The 26606-nt window shown below is 41.6% G+C and overlaps 1 protein-coding gene across 1 annotated transcript in view; it reads right to left on the reverse strand.

The window, feature by feature from the left end:
* SORCS3 (sortilin related VPS10 domain containing receptor 3) overlaps nucleotides 1–26606 on the reverse strand; it is a 293071-nt gene that overhangs the window by 171648 nt on the left and 94817 nt on the right. The window contains exon 2 of the mRNA XM_065638696.1: nucleotides 26161–26228. Within this exon, the coding sequence (XP_065494768.1) occupies nucleotides 26161–26228 (68 nt within the window). The remainder of the gene's footprint in view (nucleotides 1–26160; nucleotides 26229–26606) is intronic.

Below are 26606 nucleotides of genomic sequence, written 5' to 3' on the forward strand. Positions count from 1 at the left end.
TGTCAAGAGCCACTTCCTTAGAGAACAAAGACTCTAAATATTTGATGAGCTGGGCAGGTCTCCATTGCTGGTTCCAAGACCATCACACAGCTGTACAATAATTTTTCCAATGTCACTGTCTCACTATGAGCAGGACAGGCTGAGCAGATCCTACCATTCCTACAAGAAAAGTGGAAAGGTACAGTACAATAGCTTTATGCATAAAAATTTGATTCCTTTGCTTGTGCCTAAGCAAGCTAAACTTTTCTGCACTGCATTACCTTCACCAGACCAGTGCATATGTAATGCAAATCAACCGTCGAGCAGTATTTGTACTACAGTAATAACTTGGAAGAACTTGTTTAATATCAGAAGACTTAGTGGAGCAGATGAATGGCTCCGACATGATATCCATGGGATAGAAATTCAATTAAAAACTGCAAGTGGCACAGGAATGGTAGTTGTTGTTCAACATGTACCATGGGGCCTTTGCTGAAATACAGCTATTAGCTGTACTGGTTGAGAAATTCTGTTTTCCTTTATGGCAATCTGTTAGCTTGTAGAAAGTTAAATTAATAAAAACACAGAATCACTCTCACATTACAAGAACACAGCAAAGCCAAGGGCTAGTTGCGTATTTTATAATTACGGATTAAGTGCATTATGCCACGGAAATTAAAGAGATGCCACAATTATAATAAAAATGAAAGACTGTCTGGCTCTAAAGGCTGATGGTGTGACTATCACACACAGAGCATGCTGGTTTGCCCATCCTTATCTTCCCCCATCACAGCTCTCTGGGATGTTAATAATTATTCCCAATGCTAGCAGCTACATTCACCATGTGTTCAGCCCTTGGTGGAGACACACTTGCATGAGAAAGAGACCGTCCCTCCTGTGAGCAGCATCTCAAATTCATCTTCTGCCTTGGAAAGTTCGTTTTGCTTCCAAAGGAAAAGAAGGATGGAAGGATTTTTTTTTAGTTCGATGAAGGACAGAATTCAGTTGGAAATAACTCCCCAAGCCCATCCAACTTTTGCCAAGTCCCAAAGACAGGACACACAGGGAAACCTGGATGAAAATTTCCTCCTGGGGAGGGAAAAATCAGGCCAAATAAACAAGGTGACGCAGATGTTTTTCATTAAATCTGCAAGGCAGCATGCTCACATCACTGATTTTCAGACATCCAGCTTCAGGCTCTCTACCCAACAAGTGGAGAAAAAGTGAGGTCTGAACCACCCTGTAACTCTGAGCCATCATCTTTGCAGTCAATGTGGTGTCACAGATGAGAGCACTCCAATATTTCACCTCCTGCAGAACACAGCTTTCCCCACCAACACAAGTAACCAATGGGATAACTAGGTAACAAAATAAGCTGTGACAACTTCTGGAAGTGGGGCCCTGACTACCAACCCCAGGAACACAGTTTTGCCTTCTCCAGACAGGACCAGCTCCTCTCAGTTTATGCAAGCCTTTCGCCTCTCTCTGCAGAGGCTGCAAACACCTGGCATGGCTTGGAGTTGCTCAAAGATTCCCTTAGATCCCTGCTGCTTATGGTGAGAATCACACTGGTATTCCTAGAAGAAGAAAAAGACCAACCAACCAACAAATACAAACACTAAACCAACACCACAACAAAACACCAGAAACAAACAAACAAAAACATAAACAAAAAACCACAGCAAACATGAACAAACACACACACTTTTAAAACCTGTCCTTGAAATGCTGCATGGTAATGTGACTATGTCAAGTCTTTTCTCACAGGGTTTCCTGACCTCATTTCTAACAGTGGACAGCTAAATCCATGTTCTCAAATACGTATCCATCTTACCTCTCCTGAGCAAAAAACATGAATTCTTAATATCCCTTTTCGCTCTTTTCATAGGAACATTGTTGTTGCTGCTGTTGTATAAGCAAGAACAATTATAAATTCCTTTCTGCAAGTGGAATATCAACCCTTGTAGGAATAACCTTTCATGGATGGCAAAGTTCACTGGAACAATGCTATTTTTTCCCTGCCAGGAGCTAGATGCATCATGCTGCTCAAAATTAAAACCACCTTAACAGTCATCTGTAATAACATGTGACAGCTGCCATGTTTTTAAGACTCCAAATGGAGCTAAGAATCTCAAACTAGTCAGTTAGATCCATCTGGTTTGACATGGTACCTGCGTTGGACTGAACACATGCTGGTTACTGGTAGCAGACATGAGCACAGTGCATGAGGAGGTAGTAAGTGGTGTGGGTACTGTGCAAGCAGCTCTTCTGCCTCCAGGTAACTGAGGGGTTTTTTTAGTATGACAGATTGCTTTTCGTTGCTGAGTTGAGGATTTTAGCAGCCAGCCTCTGAATAGAGATGTCAGTTGTTCCCAAGAGCTGTGTTTATTACCTATGCTGTGTAAACACAACGTCCTTTGCTCTAGGGAACAACGTAGCAGAGGATGCCATGTTTCCCTAGTACAAGAACTCTTCAAGTCTAGTGTCTTCATAAATGCTGCACAGGTTAGAGGGTAGGGAGCTTGGGAGAATGAAGGGTTCTCTGCTCCCTGTCCTTCCACACAACTCAGAAAATGCACTGTGCTGAGTGGGGAGGGATAAGCAGGTTACCAGAGAGGCTTTCAAATAAGAGACCTCTGGAGGTACCCAGACAGATTGGAGACAGTGCAGGGGAAAGGGCTACACTGTGCTGAGTCTGAAGGGACCTGTTAAAATGTCAGGGCAATAAAAAGAGCTTCCACACATGGTTCTGCCAGCAGCAATAAGCCACGCCATGAACATCCACTCTTTTTCCCCTCCCCAGTAAGAGTTATTCCCTCTGGCTGGAAGAACTCACTAGGATAATGAAAACATTTCGTTGTCAACTCCTCTGCTTCAGTTTCGCCACTGAAGAGAAAAGAGGAGATGAACATGGAGCTATCTAATTTCATTTTGCAGAAAGTATCTTCTTAGCTTATTTGCATAAATAAAATAGCTAGTGTGACCAAGGGGACCAAATAAGCATAGAAAAGGAAAACAAAGCCACAACTCAGTCAATTTCCTAGGTTACAGTCAGATCTGTCCAATGCAGGCACTTAGCTGAAGAATCATAACTTCCATTTCAAAAGCATGAAGAGCTATTCGACCACCTGCTGTCCAAGACTGCCAGGCCACTGGTCCATACATTAAGCCACAAAGAGAAATCATAAAATTCCATTGCAGATGAGTAACAGCGGTATCATCAGTGTGGCCCCATGTCACCAGAGGGACAGTCTCCCACTTTCACCGCAAGGCCAGGGCCAGCAATGGCACGTGGCTCTGCACAGGCTGCCTCTGACAGCGTCGCCTGGGCTGCCTCAGTGTGCAGCGTATCAGTGTGCAGAACAAACGAGCCAGCAGCCTCGTTTGTCATCATCTGTGCTCGCCAGCTACCGTCCTCCACTTCTACCGTGTCAGCTCAGCAGCATCTTAACAAAGAAAAAGAAAACCTTTCCCTGCTCCTGCCACATTGCTCACCTCACCTTCAATCCCCAAACACTGATAGAAAGGATTAAAGAGAGTGCTGCTTAAAATAAAATGGATATAGGATTCAAAACCAATTACCAAAGCATAATCTTGCTCGGATGGGCATGCTAAGAATAATTACTATCCACAAGATGAATGCTTGTTGCAGACACATTACAGAAGACTGCATAATTAAATATAGCAAGCGATCCTCATTTATCTACCAGGCAATTCACATTTAAAAGCTCACCTGCATGCATTTGGGCAAAAGCCACTTGGGAGTTTTCATCGCAGTTGCAAGTTTTGGGAACAGCAAAATCAAAAGATAGCAGGAAAAATAATCAGCTTGTCACTAGCAAAAAGAAGGGGACCCTGCTGTAGGCATTATTTGCCCTTTAAAATAATATCCTTTGAGAGAAGTGAAAGTATCCTTGATGTCAGCTTACACTTGGTCAAAAAAAAAAAAAATATTTCTAGACAGGAACAAACTGATGCAGAAGCAAGAGGGGGCACTCTGCCAGGTACGGCTTTCTCAAGATGCTGACTGCAGTGTCTGTGGACTGGAGGGAAACAGCAAAGACCCATTGTCACCACACCTCAACAGCTCCCTCACTTTGGGCCACTCTTCCCTCATCCACTCAGCCAAGAGACAACTGACACGAAGCAGAGGTGTGCCACAGCACAGGTGGTCATCAATCCAGGATACACTTAATCTCCTGCACTCATACTGTTCCATTCCCAAGATGAAGCTGTTTGCAGAAATAAAAGCTATTTTTTTCTTGGCTGCTCTGCAACCTGAAGGGATACGTAATGCTCACCACGGCATGTGACCTGACGGGTGGCCCACAGCCATGTGCCAAGTACCATGAGCCTTGCCAGCCCAGTTCCTGAAGTGCAGCACCAAGCTCTTCCTTTGCCAGGTAATGCCCAAAGCTGGTTACTCCCCAGATCTCCTGCTCTGTGGATGCTCTTTCAAAAGTTCGCCAAATGGGGTTTTCACAGAAGCACGTTGCCCTGATTCATGGTAACTACCATGTTCAAGAACAGATGAACTAGAATCCAGAAAAGTATCTCTAGAGAGAAGGATCTTCAGCAGCAAAACAAGATGCAGAAACCTACCTTCTTATTGACTGTGGTCCCAGGCAATGACAGAACATCCTTCTAGAGAAACTGTTAGTCTCCAATGATGAGAACAATAATTGCTCTCTGCAAGTCTTATTACTACTTTGCAAACAAGAATTTGGGCAAAATACATAGAAAAAAACCAATTAAGTATTCCAGAGTGAAGTGTATTCTTTGCAGGTAAGATTAAAATAATTAGGCATACAATTTGGCAAAGAAAGGACTGGTGGGCTATAAAATAATGATCAGACTATGAAAGGTCTAAAAGTTTGATCCAATTCCTGCTGGATTCAGCCAGAAAAAAAATCCTATTTGCCTTTTCAAAATGGATGCAAAAATTGGAACTAGAATAAAGGAAATTTTGGACCCAATCTCAGTAAAATCGTGTAACTTGCAGAATCATCAGTAGTGCTGGGTAGAAATACTTCATCAAGATGTCTAGATGAACAAAGAAACTTAAACATCACTTTTTTATGAGACAGAAAATTCAAGTTTGGGCCAGCTCTGGTACTTAAGCCATGGAACTGGCTCCCAGAGAAAGAGACAGAAACCTCATTGCTCAAATGCAACTAAACCTAACCAGTCATGTTAGACCTATGCAGCAAAAAGAGAGCACAAACACGCAAGGAAGAGGCTGTTATCTGAAGAGCAATTTGTCAAACTGGCCTCTCACTCAGGCCCTCCCTTCACATACAGGATCAGACACACCAGCCCCACTTCCACACCCCAGCCATCGACTACATACACCGCAGCATCAGTTCTGTTATTTCAACAAAGCAAATGGAACTGAGGGACATCTCACAATTTGCTTCATCAAAAAAAAAAAAAAAAAACAAAAAAAACCAAAACACCAAAATCAAAACAAACTCTGATGGAATAAAGTCATGTTTGCAGAATATGCAAAATATAAACAGAGATTTCATAGCACCAAGTCTTTGTTTTTATCTCACCAAATAGCTCGCTCTTTCTAAAGGGAACTCTGAGGAAGGATAACTAAAGGTTGTTAAGACTTGCTGCAGTTTTAGGTTTATGATAGCAAACTATTTTTTTGTCTTAAACTACTTGCAACAAATGTTGCTAGACAGAAAAAAACCCCCACAGTATAAATGGTTATAAATGCCCTACTGAGAGGCAGAAAGGTAGAAGGCGACTAGTGCTGAAATGACTAGATGAGCTTTTGATTTTAAAACTCTATAAACAACATAACAAGTATTTAATGGCAGGGAACTGAAGACAGCTTTTTCTCCTTAATGCATGGGGATCTGCAATCCAATTCAAATATAAACTGTACATTATTTTGTGTAGCGTACATCCTACCACTGCACCTAAAAATACATTAGAGAAGTAAATAATACAGTTGCAAAGCTAAAATAAAATATCCTAGTCCAGGAAGAGAAATTAAAACATCTGTACAAAGGTCAGAAAGCTGTTTTCAGGTAACTAATAACATGAGGAAACACAAGCCAGTTGTTCCAAAATGCAGAGCCATTTTTCTTTTGTGCCAGAAGGGTCAGACCAGCCAAGACCATGCCTTTGCAAAATAGCATTTCAGTTCCTGCTGCAGAAAAGCTGCATAGTTTATCTGTACCCCCTGATCTTACAACCACAGCAAATAAAATCTTCCAACATTGATCTAGTGTTGACCGTCTCCTATTTCAGTCCATATCTAAGGAAGAAAGCCATGGGATTTGCACATTTTCATTTTGTTCCCCTTGAGCCAAGAGAAATTTTTGCAGGAGAAGCAATCAAAAAAGGAGCTGGGCACCTCACCTAATTTTCCTGATCAGTACAGTGCCTTTAACCCTACGGCTGCCCTTACACCTGCCAAGACAGACAGGATCTTCATCTGCAGCAACCTTCTTATGGCAATGCTGATGCAGTGTCCTGAGCACTTGCCATTCAATGTACTAAGCATTTTCATTCCTGGCTGGTGACGAGGAGCTGGGGCTGCTTAGCGCTACTTGCAGTTTGATAACAGCTCCCAGATGATGTGAAGCCTGATGAAGGCTGCACCCAGTTAGTCTATAAGCACCCATCCAGGGAGACAGTCATCAGCCACAAAGCCTTTGACAGAGTAGAAAATTAAACAAAACCTTCTTAATCCTCAGTCTCAAGAAGGAAAACTCCCTGAGGGTCCTTTAAGACCAGTAAAAACAGCTCAGAAAAAAAGAGTTCCATGTAAATGAGCTAGTGCTTTATTCATCCCCCTGAATTTTACACTTTCAGCTCTTTTTGCAAATAATTATAATGTCATGAGAGGGAAAGCAAGGAATAAAAGAGCTTCAGGGCTTGGATTTTCATCCTCAAGGAATCATGGCTGCAATACGAAATTTCACAGGTGCTGAGGCTCTCAGACGTGTAGCAAAACCAGCCCGCCTTTCAGCATCACTGAATTTGGCCAACTCAGCCTGAAGTCCATTTCCTGTAGCATCAAAAATGAAATACAGTCCCAGCAGCAATGCAAATCAGATCACATAATTGAAAGACTATAAGTATTAGTAAAGACAGAACATGTTTCCAGCCAACAAGCAGTTCTTCAAACTACACTGTGGAGTCAATGTAGAAATTATTGAGTAAGATTCTCTGGCCTGCACTGCATGACTAGATTATTATCATTACTTCTTCTCTGTGCTTTAAATCTATGAATCTGAGGACGTGCATAGCTGCATTTCTATGAAGAGCGTCTTCTTGAGACTTCCCACATTATAAACAGGAACATGAGAATTTTGAGGACATTGGACTTGTTGCCATGTGACAAGAAAAGAATCACCCAAACAAGAATGATTGAAGAATGGAAAAACCTGCTCCTTTATGAAAAACTTCTGGTGTTTGATCGGGGTGTAAGTTCCTGCCTAAGGAATTAGAGGGCCTTACCACCTGGTCAACAAATGTACAACAAGAGCCAAAACCTGATAAACTGAGGTTAGACAAGTTTGGGGAAGAGGGTACTTTGTTCTATGTTTTGGGTGTTGGTTTGTTGATTGGTTTTTTGTTTTGGGTTTGTTGCTTTGGTGTTGTTTGGTTGTGTTTGGTGTTTGTGCAATTTTTTGTTTGTTTTTTTTTTTTTTCTTTTTTTAACAAGAAAGACAATTGTTCCAGCAAGACTGTACTAACAGCTGATCAAGCAGGCATTCATCTGGGGAATTAACCTCTGTTTGTTATCTGTGGCAAGTGATTTCCTTCTCCATCATCTTGCACAGTGATTACAATGTTCCTCCTGCCTTTATAACCTAGGAATTGTTTTAATAGAAACACATTGATGAGTGACTATTGCTATTGCTTCACAGTTTATCCACATAGCTGCTTCTAGACAAACTTTTTTAAATTTAGGATTACTGAGTGTAACCCAATATTTTCAAAAAGTATCTGCTCTGAGGAAGACTCTAGTGTCAAAAGACTCCTTCTCTAAAGTTTATCTTTCCGTGATACACAAGTGATTAATCACTTGATATTTTTCTCCATGAAGCAGGGTGACTACTAGAAAGCAAAGCAACAGTCTGTTCCAGTCAACCAGGTCATATGAGACTCTTTTTTAGCATGATCCCTCCTACTCTAGTACCATGAGCTAAAGAAATCACTATCAAGATGTCCTTGCCTGCACTGCACTCACCTAGTATTACATCTAAAAATCTTCCATTGTCTAGTTTTACAAACAAAACAGCACTGTGGTTTAAGCACAGGCTTTTGCCACAGCTTCTTGCCTCTTTAAGAAAGAAAACAGCTAGATTGAGAACTGCTCAAGATCACTCACATTTCAAACACATCTTTTTACTTTTCCACCAGCCATTCAGCCAGCACATTGCTGGCATGAACACCATTGTGCTGATAGCATTTGCATATTTCTAGCACTCCTCCAACACCAACTAGCTGATTTTTGCCCTGTATGGTCTCTATTGGGTACTTAGTTGGGGAGGAGGCCAAAGAGGCGAGATCACAATTTTTCATGCTCTCAAGCCATCAGACCCATGCAACCTGCCAAACTGCACATCTGCAGATGCAATATTTTGCTTGTTGATGGGATCTAAATTGGAACTAATGCACTGCAGAGAACACAGTCTCAGTCCCAACTTAACACTTGTTACTGCACATTGTCCAATTTCCATGCTGGCTTCACTATCCCATTTACATAATATTCTAAGAGGGACATTTCAAGACAAGGTAGGATGGGTCACAAGATGCAAAAATATGTGGAATGCAGTCAAGTAAAAATTATTCAACCCCTCAGCTCCTTCCATAGTCAGCTTCTAGTATGATGCCTCTTGTGCTACTCTCTTCCCAAGGGACATGGGTGGGAGGCTCTTCTATCACTGGGTCCCAGAAACAGGGATAAGAAAAAGTCTTCAATGTTCTCCCTCCCAAAGGCAAGACTAACTAAAACAAGACATCTACCTCAGAAGGCTGTCTAGCACGTACCTAAAGTATTTTAAAACCGAGACTTCCCACCTTCCAAGGCAATCCAGTCTCAGCTTCAAGGAGGTTTTTCCTAAAAACCTGGCTCTGCACTGCTGCAAATTACCCAGTAACTGGAGAATAGCTATTGGGGTGTTGGTGGGGAGGGGTGGAGGTTCATGCTGTAGATGTTTATGTACTTACAGGACTGTTGTAAGAACAAAGTATCCAACTGTTTTTTCCTTAACTGAGCTACTGTGGCCTGCCACCTCTTCACAAAAATTAGCACCACTTTCAGATGTTACCATAGTATTTCTTGCCATACCAAGGCATACTTCATAAGTGGTGTCATTTACCGCCACAGAAGGCATCATTTGTCATGCAGCAGAACATCACAGCTATCTACCAGTTCTGAGTCCTGAGACTTGTGCATTTCTTCAAGAGCGTCTATCACCTCCAGAAGACCCTGTGCAGGTTATGTGTTAATGGAGGCTTTGGGAGGAAATCCTTGTCTGAGCTCTGGAGTGCGGCATCTGCACCCAGAGGCCAGAGCTCTGCCTTGGCACCCAGCCCAAGCAGCATCTTCTACAGCTTCTCCTGAGGCACAGATTTCCACAGGGCTGCCCCAGGGTTTGCCCAGGGGAATTTCTCTGGCTAAGTACCTGATACACGAAGACATGTTTCCCTTCATTGCTTTTTACAAGGCCTGACCCAAAGCCTGGAAAAGTGCCTGGAAATACTGTGACTTCCTTAGAATTTGAATTCTACATTAGTGACGTATGTCTAAATAGGTTCCTTTACATATTTCCTTTCTCCAGGTTAAATAATCATTGTACAATCACTAATAGTGAACAAATTCTTCACATATCTTCTACTAAGATTACTTTACCCTCCTGAGAAGCATTTGCAGCTCAAGTGAATCTTAGCCCTCCACTTTGAAACATCAAAATCAAAGAATCATTGAGCACAAATCTTTAAAGTATGTACATATAGCAACAACCTGCGAACCTTTTCCTGGTATGTGGGCGCAATTTTAGAGATAAATTTAATGGGAGGCAAGGCAATTGTAGGAGTTGGGATGGCTTGTGCTTGCACTCACTTTCTACTACTTGTGGAATCATATGCATGGGAATGTAGTTTTTAAACAAAGCCCTTTGCACTGGGCTAATTTTTTACAAAAACTGAAGCCGGAGTTGACCTTCTCACATGTTTTTTCTTCTGCCTACCCCCAAGATCCCTTGCAAATTTTCACTAAGAGCAAAGGTGAAAGTTCAGGCATACAGAAAGAAATCAATTTATTTCTGACTTCGGTCAGCCCTGAAGTATATTCTCAGATTTCTTTTGCACCAAAACAAAAAGGTTTTTGGGAAACATCAAGCCTATAGGCTTCTAACTAGATTTTTTTTCTGGATCATCTGCTCACAATGGGAAGTTCCAGAGAATAAGCAGCAGGAGAGGAAGGGTTGAAAATGCACTCCAAAATAATAACAACAATACATTTTTCCTTGTCTTACATAGACAGAGGCCCTGGGCCACATTCCAAAGTGGAATCAAGTGCAACTCACGTTTTTCCTGGCCTCTTCAGCTACACAAATTTCTTTACTTTCACAGTATCATGAACCCCCCTTATGTTCCAACATGCCACCAATTACATTCCCATTCTTTTCTGGTGTATGCAACTCTCTGTGAATTTCCATACATTGCAGACTATATCTTAAATAGTCAAAAACCAGAATTCTAGAAGTGAAGCCACAAAGAACAGAGACCAACACGTCAGTCCTGATCATCTCTGCTCCTCACATTCATTTTCCAAATAAAGATCTGGAAAATCTCCTTCACACACTGGACTATAGCCATCATGCTTGCTTGCGTGGGCCACACATCACTGCACACCTTCCTGACCAGGCACAAACAACAGATGGTTTTAAAAAACATGCATGTGCTGCCCACACTCAAGTTGGGAAGAGCAAAACACTGGCTCGAAAACCACAGCTGTTCCATGCAGCAGTCAGGCCAGATCCCTCTGCACTCTGAGCCAGCACAAACGGCAAAGGCCCCACACCTCCAAGTTTCTTAAAGAGCACAAAGCTGTCATAACATTTAGATTAATGAGATTAAGACCACTTTATGCAACACTTTTAAAGGGAAATCCCATGCATACCCATCTTGTTTGCAACTTCCTTACCTCGAGAACTATTAATCACATGAAGAAAAATAAAAACAAGGAAAAAAATACCTTACGCTCCAGCTGTCCCTCGGAAAGCATTTAAGCCATCACATTTACTGAAATTCATTGAAGCCAGTAAACCCAATTTTCCCCAAAGTCAGCTTTCTCCATGAACACTCCTACTGTTTCAAAAGGCACGGAGAGACAGTGGTAAAACCTATTTACACATCTGTTTGAAGGTGATTCTATACTATCTGATTTCTAATTCAGATCCATCCGTCACAATCAGGTACACAACACCGGTCCCTCAAGCCACACGTTTCCAGCAGCCTGACCACTGTGGTGTTGTCAAATTCCCTCCCTCCACTCACAAAGGCACCTTATGCTAACTTTAGAGCAGCGCTTTCCGAGATCAATGATAATTGACTGATTAAGTATGCCTAATGCTGCCAGAATGTGAGCTGATTGTGTAATGGTGTTAATTAGTAACTGCCAGAGCTCATTCCAGTTATTAACCTTTATGAATGTCATTTTTAAAGATAAGAGTTTGCAACACAGCCTACCATAGCATTTGTAATGGTTTTTGTCACACAGGAGGAGAGGGAGCACAGTGACCACTGAAGCTGAGATAAAGGTAGCACAAGAAAGAAACCCTAGGAACAAAGGATTTTACCTTTGCTTCCTGCAAGTGATACAAACACTTAAACAGTACAAAGGTGGGCTGTCTGTGCTGAAGAATTCAAAAACCCACTTTTCCACAAGACCTGAGCTGCTCAGCAACGCCACAGCCAAGCGTGCCCCAAAAGCTTCCTAGCAGTGCAAGTACCAAATCAATTGCCTTATTTGCAAGATGGGCATGCTTGCAAAGTGCCATGTCCAGTGATACTCTTGAAGCAGAGAGACACAAGAACAAGTTTGCTGTTGCAGTGCTGTTGCATAGCAAGGAAAGCACTATTCCCATATCTGCACAGTCACAACCCTGATTCTTTTGATATGCTATGTGATAGAGGACATTTCATGATGAACCACAGTCACCAGGTTCCACGCACTCTGCCTGGATCAGATATAACTAAACAACTAAGCTAGACCACAGCCTACTCACCTTCACCCTCATCTGTCCCCCAAAATAACCACATGCACTGTCACTATATAAAAGGAGCACTTCCAAAGAGAAAATATGGGCTTCTTATGTATCTATTATGCCACTACACAACAGGGCTATGTCCTGTTACACAGACAGACTTGTACTTATCACCATTAAAATGCCACAGGACAAGATATGAACTTCTCAGATGATGTGACCAACAACCCTCTGCCCCTGTGATGAGGTGGCATTGGTACGGACCACCATCCAAGTCCTCAGAGAGGTAGAGATGGATCACCACAGTCTCCCTTGCAATCTACTCTTCCAGGAAAAGAAAAGAAAAAAGTCTTGCTTTGTTTCCCATACCTTACACAAAACAGAAAATGTACACTTGTGGGTACAAAGCTAGATGTGCTGTGTTAACTCTGTTCCTCATAGACATCACTTTTGCCTTTATTGGTTACATATAATAGAACCAATGGGATTTTAATCTTCCATGGGACATTTATTCTCTACTCTGCTAGAGGCACACTGAATGATGTACCATGCTCCACTGCTTGCTCTGTAGCTTTAACTACTCCATGGCAATAAAACGCTATATCTGAAACCTTACGTTTTAACAGATGATCTTAGTGCCTTGGCTTTCCTCAACCACGCTTACAGCTTCAAGTACCTCAAGGAAAGGACAAGCCCTCCCATACACTCGCTTTACAGAAACCCGTGTCTGGGGCACCTCAAAGTCAACAGTTTGTTTGTCATCCCTGAAGTAATGATGTGAGACCCATGGATGGATCACAGTCTGCTGAAGACCTCAGGGAACTCACACATCCCTTGGTGCTGATGGAAGTCGTACAATTCTCTTCTTCCCACACCGGGCCCTGGGACCTATTCCCTGTGTCTGGACTGTTCTTCCCTATGCTGTTCCTGACTTCTGCTCTGAACCTGCTGCTTGCTCTTCCTCACCAGGACCAATAATCAACAACCAAGCTTCCTTCTTAAAGCAAATCTCTATTACAATTTCTAACATTTCAGAGAACGGGATGCAAGAGGACAGATGCTAAGTACATTTCTCTTTCCATGGGGCTGATTACTCCTTGTGAGCTTCAGACCCCCATGAGGTCTGAACCCACACCCCAGTAATGGGTTGCCCTTCCTTTCTGCATACTTCCCCCCCATTCCCGCCCCAGCTGGCTTTTGAACCTCCCAGGGCTTGTACAAACTAATTACAGATAGCACTAGTCCCAGCTTATTGCTTGCTTCCACAACACAGTGTATGAAGTCAGACCCCATGGCATGCAAGTCCCTGCCGAGACCTGGGGCTGTGAAGATACGCAGCTGAGATGCACACATCCATTCAGCCTCCCTAATTCTGCTATGAAGCCCTGAATTCCTGGCAGTAGTCACAGATAGCTGGAGACTGTCAAATCTTAAATGCATCAGCACTCAGGAAAGTTCATAGTTGCCCCACTTACGCTCAGGCAAAACTACTACCTGACTTTGGCGTAAGGCTTGTCAGCAATGGTTATGTTAACAGCCCAGCCATCTTGGTGTAACCAGTCTTATATTATCATCTTCCAGTCTCATATTATCATCTTCCTTCACTGACGCTTTGTGCTGGACTACACAATCCATAAAAGAAAATGTAACAGTCCAGTTACAGATGCCATACAATATTCTTAGTTTTATCAGAAGGTAATAGCCCTCAACTATTTCACTACAGCACCACATTTGCATCCCTGACCAGACTTGCAGGATGCTGAATGCCCAGATCCTGCAGACAGCCTAGATTCAGGCATCTGGATAGCAAACTTCAGGGTTAACTGGATATGAGTGACTACTAATATTTACAGAGGCACTTCTCTAAAGTAACTGCCCATCAAAGACCCAGAAACAAGCCCTAATAATCTGGCTACAGAATGGCCTCACTTATCTTTCACAGTTTTCATTCAGAGGCAGAAATCTTTTATGTAAAAATGCACTAGATTCCCACGATATAGTAGTTTACAGGAGCTTTCATTTTTACTTGGTCAGGCATATACTGTAAACGAACAGGCTGACAGATTTTACAGATTAAGAACATGTGGTAAGTAAATAAATCAAAGGCTACCTTCCAGGCTGGGCAAATGTAGCCCTTTGTAAATATTATTTGGAAAAATGACCCCTTGATACTGGGGCACTTATTAACTTCATTAGAAGCTTAATGAATGTACCACAGAGATAATGAGAGAGACAGACCAGACTAAGAGAAAGATGGAAGGATTTCTTGCACATTTTTTAACAATGTTTCTCCATCCGTTAGATTATTTATAGCCATTATAAAATGGCAGCGCATTTAGAAAAAAAAAAAAAACACATAACATAATAAAACACTAATATAAACAGACACAACCCATGTTAAAGCACTATATTCTACCAGCCACTGTACAAAGCATCAAAGATTTGCATGAATTGGTGCCAAGCATAACTGGAAAGAACAAAAAAAAGTTGAAAGAGTAGGGAGAGGGGAAGAGAGAGGAAAAGAGCAGCTCACTCAAAGAGAAACAAATCATGCAAGCTGATGTAAAGCCTAGGTTTAGTGTGGATGGGGAACCACATTCTGCAGCAAGCCATAAGGTGGCACCAACTCAGAAATGCACAGTGTGAGAACCTGCTGGCTCCTGATCTGGCCCTGGCTGCCCAGAGGGTCGGTGGCAGTGCACATCTCTAGCTGAGCAGAGCCCAGGGGACTTTCTGAGCCACAGATAAAATCTTTGCATGCAATACCATTCTTGACAGATTTTTTTTTTTTTTTTCCTTCTAGGAACTCGCCTAGACTCCACCTGAACCCATGAGAACTTTACCTACCAAAACATTCTCCAGCAAGGAGATCCACAGATACTACATGTTATCCTAAAAATCAAATTCTTCTACTTGTTCTGAACCTTTGTCTGATGCTCCTTTATTCTTCACAGGATCACAGAATGGTTGAGGTTTTAAGGGACCTCTGGAGTTCATCTGGCCCAGTCCCTTGCTCAAGCAGGGTCACCTACGTTTGGTTGCCCAGGACCAGTCAGATGGCTTTTGAATATCTCCAAGGATAGAGACTCCACAACCTTCCTGGGCAGCCTGTGCCAGTGCTCAGCCACCTGCACAGTAAAAAAGGTTTCCAGATATTCAAAGGGAACCCTCCTGAGTTTCAGTTTGTGCTCATTCATTGTCTCTTTTCCTGTCACTGAGCACCACTGAAAAGAGACTGGCTCCATCTTCTTTGTAGCCTCGCTTCAGGTATTTCAACACATTGATAAGATCCCTCCACTGCATCTTCTCTTCTCCAGACTACACAGTCCCCACTCCTTCAGTCTGTCCTCATATGAGAGATGCTCCACCCACTTGCTTTGGTAGAAACACTTTCCAAACCACATAACTTTGTAATATTGTAATATTTTTATCATATTCTTTCCTGAACAATTCTTTTCAGGCTGAGTCCTACTAAGTCACATCTAGGATGAAAGTTCTTACGTAATTTATTATGAAAGTTCTTATTTTGCAATTATCTATTTGCATATTTATAAGTTAATTTAATGTGTGGTTTTCATTAATATTGGCACATATCCACACTGAATGCATCCACTACTAATCTGTGCCAACGAAACTCCTCTGCACAGTAGAGAGTGATCAGAAAAAGACATTAGTAAGACCAAAACAAATTCATCTTAAGTGTGGCTTCCTGCAAAAAGTTTTGCAGTCGGCATCGAAATCTAATTAGAATGTAAGATGAGATAACTCAACAAAAGGAGCAGCTCCCTAATGAGAGCAATGGAATTGCTGCTCCAAATGATAAAGAAGAGATGGAATAGCCAGTTCCTGTTAACAGATGCGTCTCTGCTGATGCAGCAACAGTCACAACACCCACAGGACCTGCAACAGCAGGTTCGTGGCTACAAACTCCCTCCTGAATGCTGCCTCACTACTTTTCCAAACAAGTAGGCAAAGCACTACAAACACTTTACCTGCCATCCCTGATGAGATGATTTCATATGGACTGTGATGTTCAAAAACACATTCGTTTTTGGCAAAGCATCCTCTGAATTTCTCCACCAAAGCCCCAAGTCTACATAGCTGGGAACAAGAACCAAGCCTAAAATTTCTTTCTGATGAGATAGGATGTCTCCCTTCTTGAGAAGCTCGTAATCAAAGAAATTCATTAGCAAGGACAGAAAAACTATATTAAATATAGGGTATATAACCTGCAAAAGGAGGGAGAAGCATATTCTTCCACCTCCCTAAAACACTTTTTTTTTTTTTCTTCACAACAAATGTCATTAATTCACACTGAGATCCCCACAATTGTATCAACACCAGAAATATCTTTTGAAGTTAAACTCCTGAAACTTCCCATTCCATCGTCTAGTTTTCTGGAATGGAAACACTAGAGATTTGGACAGGTTTAAGTTTCCATTGTCAGGATGATCAAACCCTGTTGTGTTCCTGAAAGGACTGGCTGGAAAATTAAATTACATCAAGGATAGTCTGGTTTTTGGTGGGTTTTGGTTTTTGCTTGCTTTTGTGGGTTTTGTTTGTTTGGGTTTTTTTGTTTGTTTGGGGTTTTTTGTTGGTGTTGGTGCTTTTTGTTTGTTTGGTTGGTTTGTTTGCTTGCTTGCTTGTGTTTTGTTGTTATTTGGGGTGGGGGTTTTTTTGGTGGGTTTTTTGTTGATTGGTTGGTTGGGTTGGGTTTTTTGTGGGGGGTATTTTGGTGGGGGGCTTTGTTTGTGGGGTTTTTTGTTTGTTTTGTTTTTACCTGTTTGTGGGTTTGTTTGTTTGTTTTTTATCTACACTTTCAAAGCACACTTTTAGCCCAATAAAATAGCTTTACTAAGAAAATGTGATAGCATCCAAGATAGCCACCTGTTGGGCAACGAATGGAGAACCTACTTGTGGTGTAGAAGACTCAAATTCCTTCATCAAATAAGACAGCCACAGTAGGTCAGGTCAAAAATTTGTGTTGCCTGTTAATTTGCTACAGAATACTCTGGGAAAACTCTAAGGAAGAGATAACAGACAGCACAGTTCTTCCCATGTTCTCTACCCCAACTCTCTTAAGAGATCTCCAAATTCCGAAACAACTAAAATACTTTGGCGTGTCACGTCTCCAGCAAAATCCCAGCTATTCCGCTACAACACCTAAAACACTAATAGTTCATTGCTGAAGGACAAAAAAACCAAAAACCAGATGACGTTTCTGCAACACTGATCCAGAAGCTGTAGACCTGTCTGTTCCTTTAATGTCATATCATAAAATAATTATTGTAAGACAGAGGCTACAGCCACACTATGACATTTAACAGCCACCAGAAGAAATATCCTCCATTAATTCATTGAATCCACTTCTGAAATCCATTTATACTTTTATTATTTCTGCCTCACAACATCGTGTAGCAATGAGTTACACAATTTAATTACTCGAGGTATAAAAAAGTACTTCCCTTTATACTCATTCACAGCAAGGGCTTGAACTTGGATCTTCCACACATAAGACGAGTATCAGTCTCTCCCTGGAGAGATTCTCAGTCTCTCCTGTTGGAGCTCTTTTGTGGAGTATAAATAATTCAACAGTTATGAGGGAGAGAGGAAAAGAGAGCAGGCTAGTTGGGGCTTTTACTTGAAACATGGAAAATGAAAACAAAACAAAGCTTGCTTTTACCCTCTCTATGTTTTATCTGGAATTCAATCTTTATCCTAAGATTATTTCCTTGAAAAGTTTGGAATTTGATACATTGCCTTTTCTACTTGCCTCCCTGTCTCCAGTTAGAAAACAAAGTGTATCCAAAAATTCCAAGGTCAGCCTATTAACAGGAACATCCCAAATAACCCAGTTATCTATGAGATCAAAACTGATGTACAACCACATGACCTTTCTAGACCTATTTAACAAACACATTCCTCACACAAACGTATCTGCAGCTTCCACCATTCCTGACCAGCCCAGTCCTCCCACAGCCACATGTTTGGAGGTCAACAACTTCAGCAAAGCAGTCCCACTTTCAAGCCACAGAAGATCTGTGGATGAAGCACAGATGTGTAGCCCATGTTGAACAGCGAGTTCCATGCACATGTAAATGTGAACCTCTGTGCTGTCACCCTGGACTGACATGCAACACCCTCACCAAATCAAGATTCTGGGTGGAATGTAGTTAAAGCCAAGACTTACCTCTGTCTTCAGAGCAATTACAAATATGAATAAAGCGTTCCGAATATGGGTAAAAGTTTTAATTAGCAGCCTAGCTAAAACACCATTACAATCTGCAATTCTGTTTTTATTAATTCTCTCCGATTCAGCAGGATTTCCACCAAGGAACAGGGATGAGCAGATGCAGGGGGAAGCACATTAATAAATCATAAGTGTCATTAAAATTTGTAAACTAATATCTTCTGGGAAGTCTTGGCAATTAGTCTCAGAGCTTTCTTGGCAAACAAAAAATTAATAAATCCAAAAGGTTCCCTGTATGATGATATTCCCGCCCCCACAGAAAGGTCATTGATGGAGCAATTAAGAGACACAACAAATGAACCAGCCAGAAGGCTGGTTCACGAAAGACAAATGAGCTTCATGAAACAAGATGACTAAGGCATCTTAATAAGGAAAGGTGGGACTTTAATCTACACACCACTCCCAGACACATACCAAAGCTTTTAAACTCATACTTGCTGGGCTACTACTTTTTGCATAATTTTGCATTGCCCAACTTGGTCCCCACCACCTCTGAGGCAACATTAACGTGATCACTTGTTAAAGCAAGGAACCATCAGAAAGTAGAGGTGTGAACCTTTCTATTCCCTTGTGCAAAGATCCTGTGGGATAATAGGACTAGGGAAGCAACAGTAAAGAGACAAATATATAACTAACTTCTGGAGAGAAGTTTCAAAGAACAAAATAAAGAATTAGAGAATTAGATCTTATTTTTGTTACCATTACTGAGTTTACCTAACTCTAAAACATAGCCCTGAATTTAAGACAAGCCTATTATTATAATTTTCATTATTGGTTCCCAAAATAAACACTTAAAATAGTTTTAATTCACATCATCCATTTGTTGTAATGATAGCATCTCCTTCCATTTTGAACTGCAAAGAATATATGCTTTGGACATTTCCTGGGACTGCCTGGGACATTCGAGGAAGGCTAAGCTTATGGTTCATTCTGTTCCACTCCTCGATTTCTTTTTTTAATTCCCATGGATCTTCACATTCAGCCACACACAGCCCAAGCAAATCCAAGCAAACCCTTATACACATTTCCTGAAGTCCACAATAAAAGATTTGTTTAGGTCTTTGGAAAGCCACAACTGGAAGGATAATAAATCGCATCAAACCAGAAAAGCATTTCTAATCAGGTCATAATTAATTACAAGTGGCTTCACTTATACAATGGGATAAGGTGGTCAATGGTATCATCATCTGATAACCAGTAACTTCTAACATTCTTGTCACAGATACATCCCTAACCCAGCAAACACAGGAAAGTTAAGCCACCCCCTTATCACTCTTAATAGTTACAAAAAAAGCACAGAAAAGCCCTGATATATATAGCCTTTTGTGAATATTTAGCATCCCTACAGTGTAACTTAATGCAATACCCTTTACCGGTTAATTTCTCTCCTTGCTGATACTCGACAATAATTTTCACCTGTAAAGCTTTCTTTCTTGTTTCTGTTTATTAACTAGGACCCACTTTCTGATGCCTGCTGCAACACATGTGCAGCTGGACAAATAGAGATTTCAGAAGCCTCTGCCCAACCTGGTATGTCAGCCTGAGCAAGAGAACAAGACCCATTTTCTCCAAAATAAGCAGGAATTTAGCCATGAGAGCAAAGAATAAATTTTCACTCGGCTCAAGAATGCTGTGTTTTCTATTCTTCACAGCTAGTGACTACCTAGCTCTTTGGGCCAAGGAACTTCTCTTTATTAAATGGCCACGATCTTCATTTGGCAGCAGGTAGCTCATGAACGCGCCAACATGCAGCTACTGTGCAACTCCCAAATAGTTCAAGTGTGGCTCCCGTGCCACGATGGCATCTGTGACTGACAGCCAGGCTGCACTGAGTCAGGGTAAACTGAAACACACACTATAGGGAAAAGACAAATCAGCAAGAATACTGGAGATTGAGAACTGCGTTGTTCTGGGATGCTGCTGAAGACCAACACTAATCACAGCTCAGGCTGCTGGGAGCCCTGAGGAACAACTCTCATCTCACCTGAAGTCACCTGCTGCTCCTCCCCATTCCCTTAGTTCTTCAGCATAGTCTGTGCCTAGCAGCTCTCAGCCACAAGGATTTTGACAAGTGGCTCCCATAGCCTGAAAAAACTAGCCGCCGCCAAGCTAGGCTATTTATACATTAACAAATGACAACAGTGGAGTTGCCAAAATTCTGGGTACCCTGGTTTTCAAATTGAAGAGAGGTCAGGAATGTGCTTGTACACCCAGCTGGCTCCTTCCCTCCATGCCCTGATGGCTGACTGCAGACATGAGAAACCCTTCTCTTCATCAGCACAGGATTTCTGCACTTCGCAGTGTTGTTAAAAAGTTCCAAATAAGACACAATAATAGGAAGCATTACTACTTTGAAAATCAGCTCCATTAATTTCATGCCTGAATACAGTCCTCCAGAAAATGACATGTATCTAAGATGCATGTTGTCAGCATAATAGTGAAAAACAATAAATATAATCAAACTTGACAATACTGCAGGGAGATGTCAGCTGGTCACGGTGCCTGTCTGGAGACTGCATTTCAATACAGCATATTCCAGAAAAAAATACAATGCCCCGTTTCAAAACGTGTGGAGCCTGACCAGTACTGAGCAAGATATTGCAGCAGAAACCAGAAGTCACCATTCTCGGCACCACAGTCTACATAATGCATTGCCACTGGGATAGAAACTCCCTTTGAAGGAAGCTCTGGCTGTGTCATGAGCCATTTCAGGTTTACCTTGTTTCATAGAGGATGATACAGAAATTTGAGTCAGAATTAACAATTCTCCCGATCTCTGCCTTCTTACCTATCTTAGAGACAGCTACATTTGAAGCAAGGAGACTAAGTCCCAGTGCCCAAAGGGGAAACATGGCATTTACACCGCATTCACCATTTCACACCTACGGAGCAGCCCCATCTGGAGCCAGCTCCGTGTGCAACACACGAACCTAAGGCACAAAAATCAGTGTGAGGTGTGAAACTTTGCAAAGGAACAAATGCTAGAGGTACACCAAGACATACTGATGGTCTCTGGAGACTGTGAGAGGCTTAAGAGGCAAGGACATAGGAGGAAACAGCGTAAAGCCCTTTGGTAATTCAAACAGATCTAAATGAAAGAGCAACGCAGGACATAAAGCAGCTAGCAACCAAGCTGAGAGGTTTTACTCCGTTAGCTCCAAGCTAGGAGTTGCAGTTGCTGTGTTTTGCAGCTGTCTGTGTCAAAAAAAAGAAAGAAAGAAAGAAAAAAAAGATGGTTTATTTTTTTTTAACTCAGCACAGAGGATAAGACAACAGACAAATCTCTTCAGGCACAGCAGCCACAAGAGTAATAAAAAAAAAATGCTTGGGGATTTTTGAGTGCTGCCACGAAAACATAATTTTTTGTTTAATAAACAAGAAAAAATACATGTATAAATTCCTTCATCAGCATTTTAGCCTCTTAAGCAGAAAGAGTCAGTCATGGTTTTGAGTATGGGTTAATGCGTGGGCTGGCATTATGTACCAGCAGCTAATTTAGCTGGGACCACAGCCAGAGGAGGGGAACTCCAGGGGACCCATCAAAGGTGGGTAAAATGGCAGCAGGGACTCAGAGCTGACACATGCAAGTGCTTGCACTTTGGAAGAAAATCCGAACTACTCCCCACTGCCTAATTAGCTGATGTGTTGCAGTCATGGCTGTTGCATTGATCATAAATACCGCCCTGCTAACTTGTGCTTCTCCTGTCTGCTGTATCGCCCTGTTGTCTCTGTCTTCATCTGAGACTGAAAGCTCCCTTGGGATGGAGGCTGTCTCTTTAGCTACTGCAATCCAAATAAATATAACTGTTCCTGTATACTAAAAAAAGGCAACAGTGGAAAAACTTTTATTCCAGTTATCTTAGCAGAAATAACTGCTCAACCCACACTGGCTGAAACAGTTGAAAACATTTTAAATATTACAATAGCAACTTTAAATGCTTACCCAGAATGTCATGTTCACACAACCCTATCTCAAAACTGTACAGCTTAAACAGGAGACAGGATTAGCAACAATCAAGGAAATGTTCACAAGGCTCTTCCTTCACATAAAACCTATGAAAACTAAAAGGCCCACAGGATAAGAAAAGGAGCTTGACTGATTCCTTTTTATTCACACTCATAACACAAGAAGGAAACAACTGGACAGCAACAAGATGAACTAATGTAAGTACTTGCTGCCTACCACACAACCTACAGAACTCCCCACATAATACACTTGAACACAACATACACCTGAAACCAAAACTCATTTATCACAATAACAATTTCTATAGTCATATCTGGAAGTCTTATGGACACACACATTTGAAGAAATAAGCCATTGAATCAACTTCCCCTTTTCTCCTCATCCTAATAAAATTTGCCTGAGATTTTCAACAGAAAAATAGGCCCCCAAAAAACCCCCAACCTTTCAACCCTTAGCTGTGAATGGTGCCTTTCAGACACTGTATTTTGCATATCTAACCCTCTCCTTCTCCTCTGTTCAACAGATGCCTTCTTGGACTACAATAACTGTGAAGCAGCCTGTCTCTTTACAGAGAGAATTAATATTTCATGACAGATCCCTCCTGTGTGCTTTCAGTTCATCATGTGCAATGAAGTTTGATGCAGGGACCTGGGCCTACAGAGGGTTTGGGAATTAGAGGTGCTCTAACAGCATTGCAAATCAAAACCATACAAGTTTATAGATTAAGAGGGATGACTGTTTTCCTTTTGTTGATGGAGAAGAAGTGTTAGTGGGGGAGAAAAAATATTCTACGGAATACATACGTCCAACCCTTAATCAAATATTTACTTAAAACAGGCAGGATGCAGCCGGATTCTCAAACTATCCAGTTAGATATTTTGCTAGGCAATGAGAACTAATGAAGGGTTAGCATGTCTGAAACGCTTAAGTAATTAAATAATCTTTACAGTTATATTTGCTAACTCACAAAAATACTTCTCCCCACAAATTCTGATGTCTCACACCATCGCAAGTGCAACCACAATAAAGTAGCTTCCTTTCATAGGGGGAAAGTGATCACCTCCGCTTAACTTGGTGGGAAAAAATAAAAACGAAATCTTAACTGACAGGTATCTCTTGTGACCAAGAAGAAACATGGCATTCACAAGAGGGAGGGGTGTGACTGAGTATGTGTGTCTTTTCCTTGAAGCTGGTTGCTTCAAGGCTGGCTGCTTCAGTAGAAACTGAGGCCTTTTTTCTGTAGTTTTTTTGGCCCCAGAAGCATGGATTTGCTTATTAGAGCTATGCCAGTGTTCCTGCATTCACATGCTGAGTAGCATTTCCTCTGTCTAAACTCCTATCAGCCTGATATAGAAGCAGCTTCCAACGTAACTTTTAATTCTCTCCCACTTTCTTGCTCTTGCTCCCTTTTTAAATTACATTCAGGATGTTTTCTTATTGATTTAGTTGTCTCTGTATTTAGATGCAAGGATTAGAAATTTCTCTTATACGGCAATTCAGTTTTCCATTAAAAGAAGCCTCTCATGCTATAACCCAGGGAGAACTGAGAAGAAGCTTTCGATGCATGAAGCAGGCGGAGGCAAGATGATATTTGGAGATTGCATTGCACTCTGCTCTATCTTAGCATCCTTTGAAGCATGGCTGTGTGATTCACTGCTCTCTGCCACAAAAGCCACTCCTCTCTTGTGGAAGCAACTGTGTTTGCCAAGCGTTCAGAATAGATATCACGCAGTACAACTGCTCAAATGGGCAGGACTCCCCGTTAGCAGAAAGGATGTGTCATATTCCGAGAAAACAGGAAGAGTTAAAAAAACCACACCTGGAAACGTCCAGACCTTCTTCTGATAATTACTTGACAGTTGCATTCAGTTTGTGACCCACCAGTTCTGGGGGCTCAAAAGATGTCTTTGAAGGAGTCTACAAAAAGTAACTAAGGAAAGCAAACCTATTGCCAGAAGGCTTAAATTCACACTGGAAAAGACAGTTCCCTCTTTTGAAATTTTCAGGGTCTCAAAAAATAAAAGAAAATATTGAAAAGTACAGATTTAAATAATGCAAAGATTCAGAGGCCTTAATGTGCAAATAGAACAGAAAATCCTGAGAAAAGCAGTCTCTCTCTTGGCTTACTGCTTACACTCAGTATCTATTTGCTTTTCTACAACATCCTTTCTTTTCCAAAGAAACTCATAGCTGTTTTCTAAGACTCCACACTCCATGCTGAAGTACAACATGGCTTAATCCTGAATTTTGCAGGTGGGAAACTAATGTTTAGAGCCCAGAAGCTCTACCTACCAGTTCTTACCCTTAGCTTTCCTCCCAGACCTCAGGAGGGTCTGACTTCTCAACTTTTCTGAGTTTCTATGCCCTACACTGAACCCTATTTCACTGCAGAAAAGATACAGAAGTGCCCCAGAACACACTGAAACACTCACAAATGAGTGTGTTTCCCCAGCTGGCTGAGTACTGGATGCATTCAATTGTACTGATGATGAACTACATTTCTATCACTCTGGGAAAACTCCAAAAGGGATGTTGCTATTACCATTCTACAGAGCTCAGGTAATGCCGTGAGTTCAGTATTAGGACAGGATTTGCCTGCTTGTTCCATTATTTATGCAGAGCAGGTTGTTTGGCAGTAAACATTTAAAACATAATCACAGTGCCATTTGTACTTGTTAGGTAAAGAGGCACAAGTTTTTTAAGACTTAAATACCTTGAAAAGTACCAGAGTAAGTGGAAATGACTGTGTTCTCTGTTCTTAGCTGCGTGGTTATTTATACTTTTGCAGATTACCATGGTACAGCGCAATTAAGCTTTGGACGTACTGTGCAAGTTGAGAAGTTTCAAGAGCTCTACTGAACAATTAACCCTTAAATACATTAATGGGAATAAACCTGCAGCACATGCCCAAAGTCTGCTCCAAACAAAGGCTTTTAAATTAGCTAGGAAGAAAGAAGAACAAGAGACTATCTGCCAAGAACCTGCTCACACCTGGAGCAACCGCTACAATGCATTGACAGTTCCACCAGCTATCAGCTTAAGCAGTAGCTGTCACATACCAGACAAATCTGACACGAGGCACTTGGTCTCCCCCAGTCTCTGGCTGCCTTTTTTTATTTTTTTTTTGTCCTTAGAGTAAAAAACACCTCATAACAATTCTGTTAAAGGTATTCCCTTTCCATGCCACAGGCAGGATGGTAAGAGAAGATACCAGCATCTCACTGTAATATCTCTAGTCCTTTAGTGGTTATTGTTTATACAGCCCAAGGCGACACAGATTCACTGCCAAGATGACCATCTCAGCTCACAGGACTGAGGAACATGGGTAAGGTCAGCTAAGATGGTATCACATAGTGTTGTACACCATCTTAGACACTGTTACAGCAAGCACATACCATCTATAGAGACTGCTCTCGTTGCCAGCCTCACAGCAGAGACTCCAAGGAATGAAGAGACTTGTCTAAGGACACTCAAAGGCAAGAATGAAACCAAGCTCCTCTGCATGCCAGGGAAATGCCCTTACAACAAGAACGCTCTTCTTCGCCCGCCCCACTTCATTAAAGCAATGTGTTCTTCACCATGTGTCCCTTTTCCAAAAAGCAACTCCAGGTATCTCAGGTTCCCTCCCAACTCCTCCCCAATCAACTCGGACACTTCCCTTGCTCAGACTCCAGTTTTACAACCTCTCCATGCAGTCGCTGTGATTTCTACAACCCACTTACCTCCACAGTGAGCTCTCCGTAACACTCCCCAAGTTGAAGTCGTAAAGCTTTGTCAGAATGAGAATCACCTATGGAGGGGTAAGGGAGGGAGGAAGAGAAAGGGAAAAGAAAGAGAAAATAAAAGTTTTCATTTAGACTGTGTAACAATACACAAGGCATCTGAAATCAGCCAAAGAGCTTAGCATTTATCCATTAAAATTGTGGTATTATAGGATCAAGCAAGTTAAAAAAAAATCATTAGCTTAGTGCATCGTATAACCAGTAATATTTATTTTAACCTCAAAATGTTTTGCATTTGAAATAAAACATGACAACAGGAATTAATCAAACATTTTTAGCTGCCCTCTCTACAACTACACTACAACCAACACTACAACTACAGTTATCCAACGTCAGGGATGGGAATCAGACGCACCCTTGTTAAATTCAACAGCCGTATCAGAAAT

This window comes from Caloenas nicobarica, chromosome 7 (assembly GCF_036013445.1).
Source record: "Caloenas nicobarica isolate bCalNic1 chromosome 7, bCalNic1.hap1, whole genome shotgun sequence".
NCBI lineage: Eukaryota > Metazoa > Chordata > Aves > Columbiformes > Columbidae > Caloenas > Caloenas nicobarica.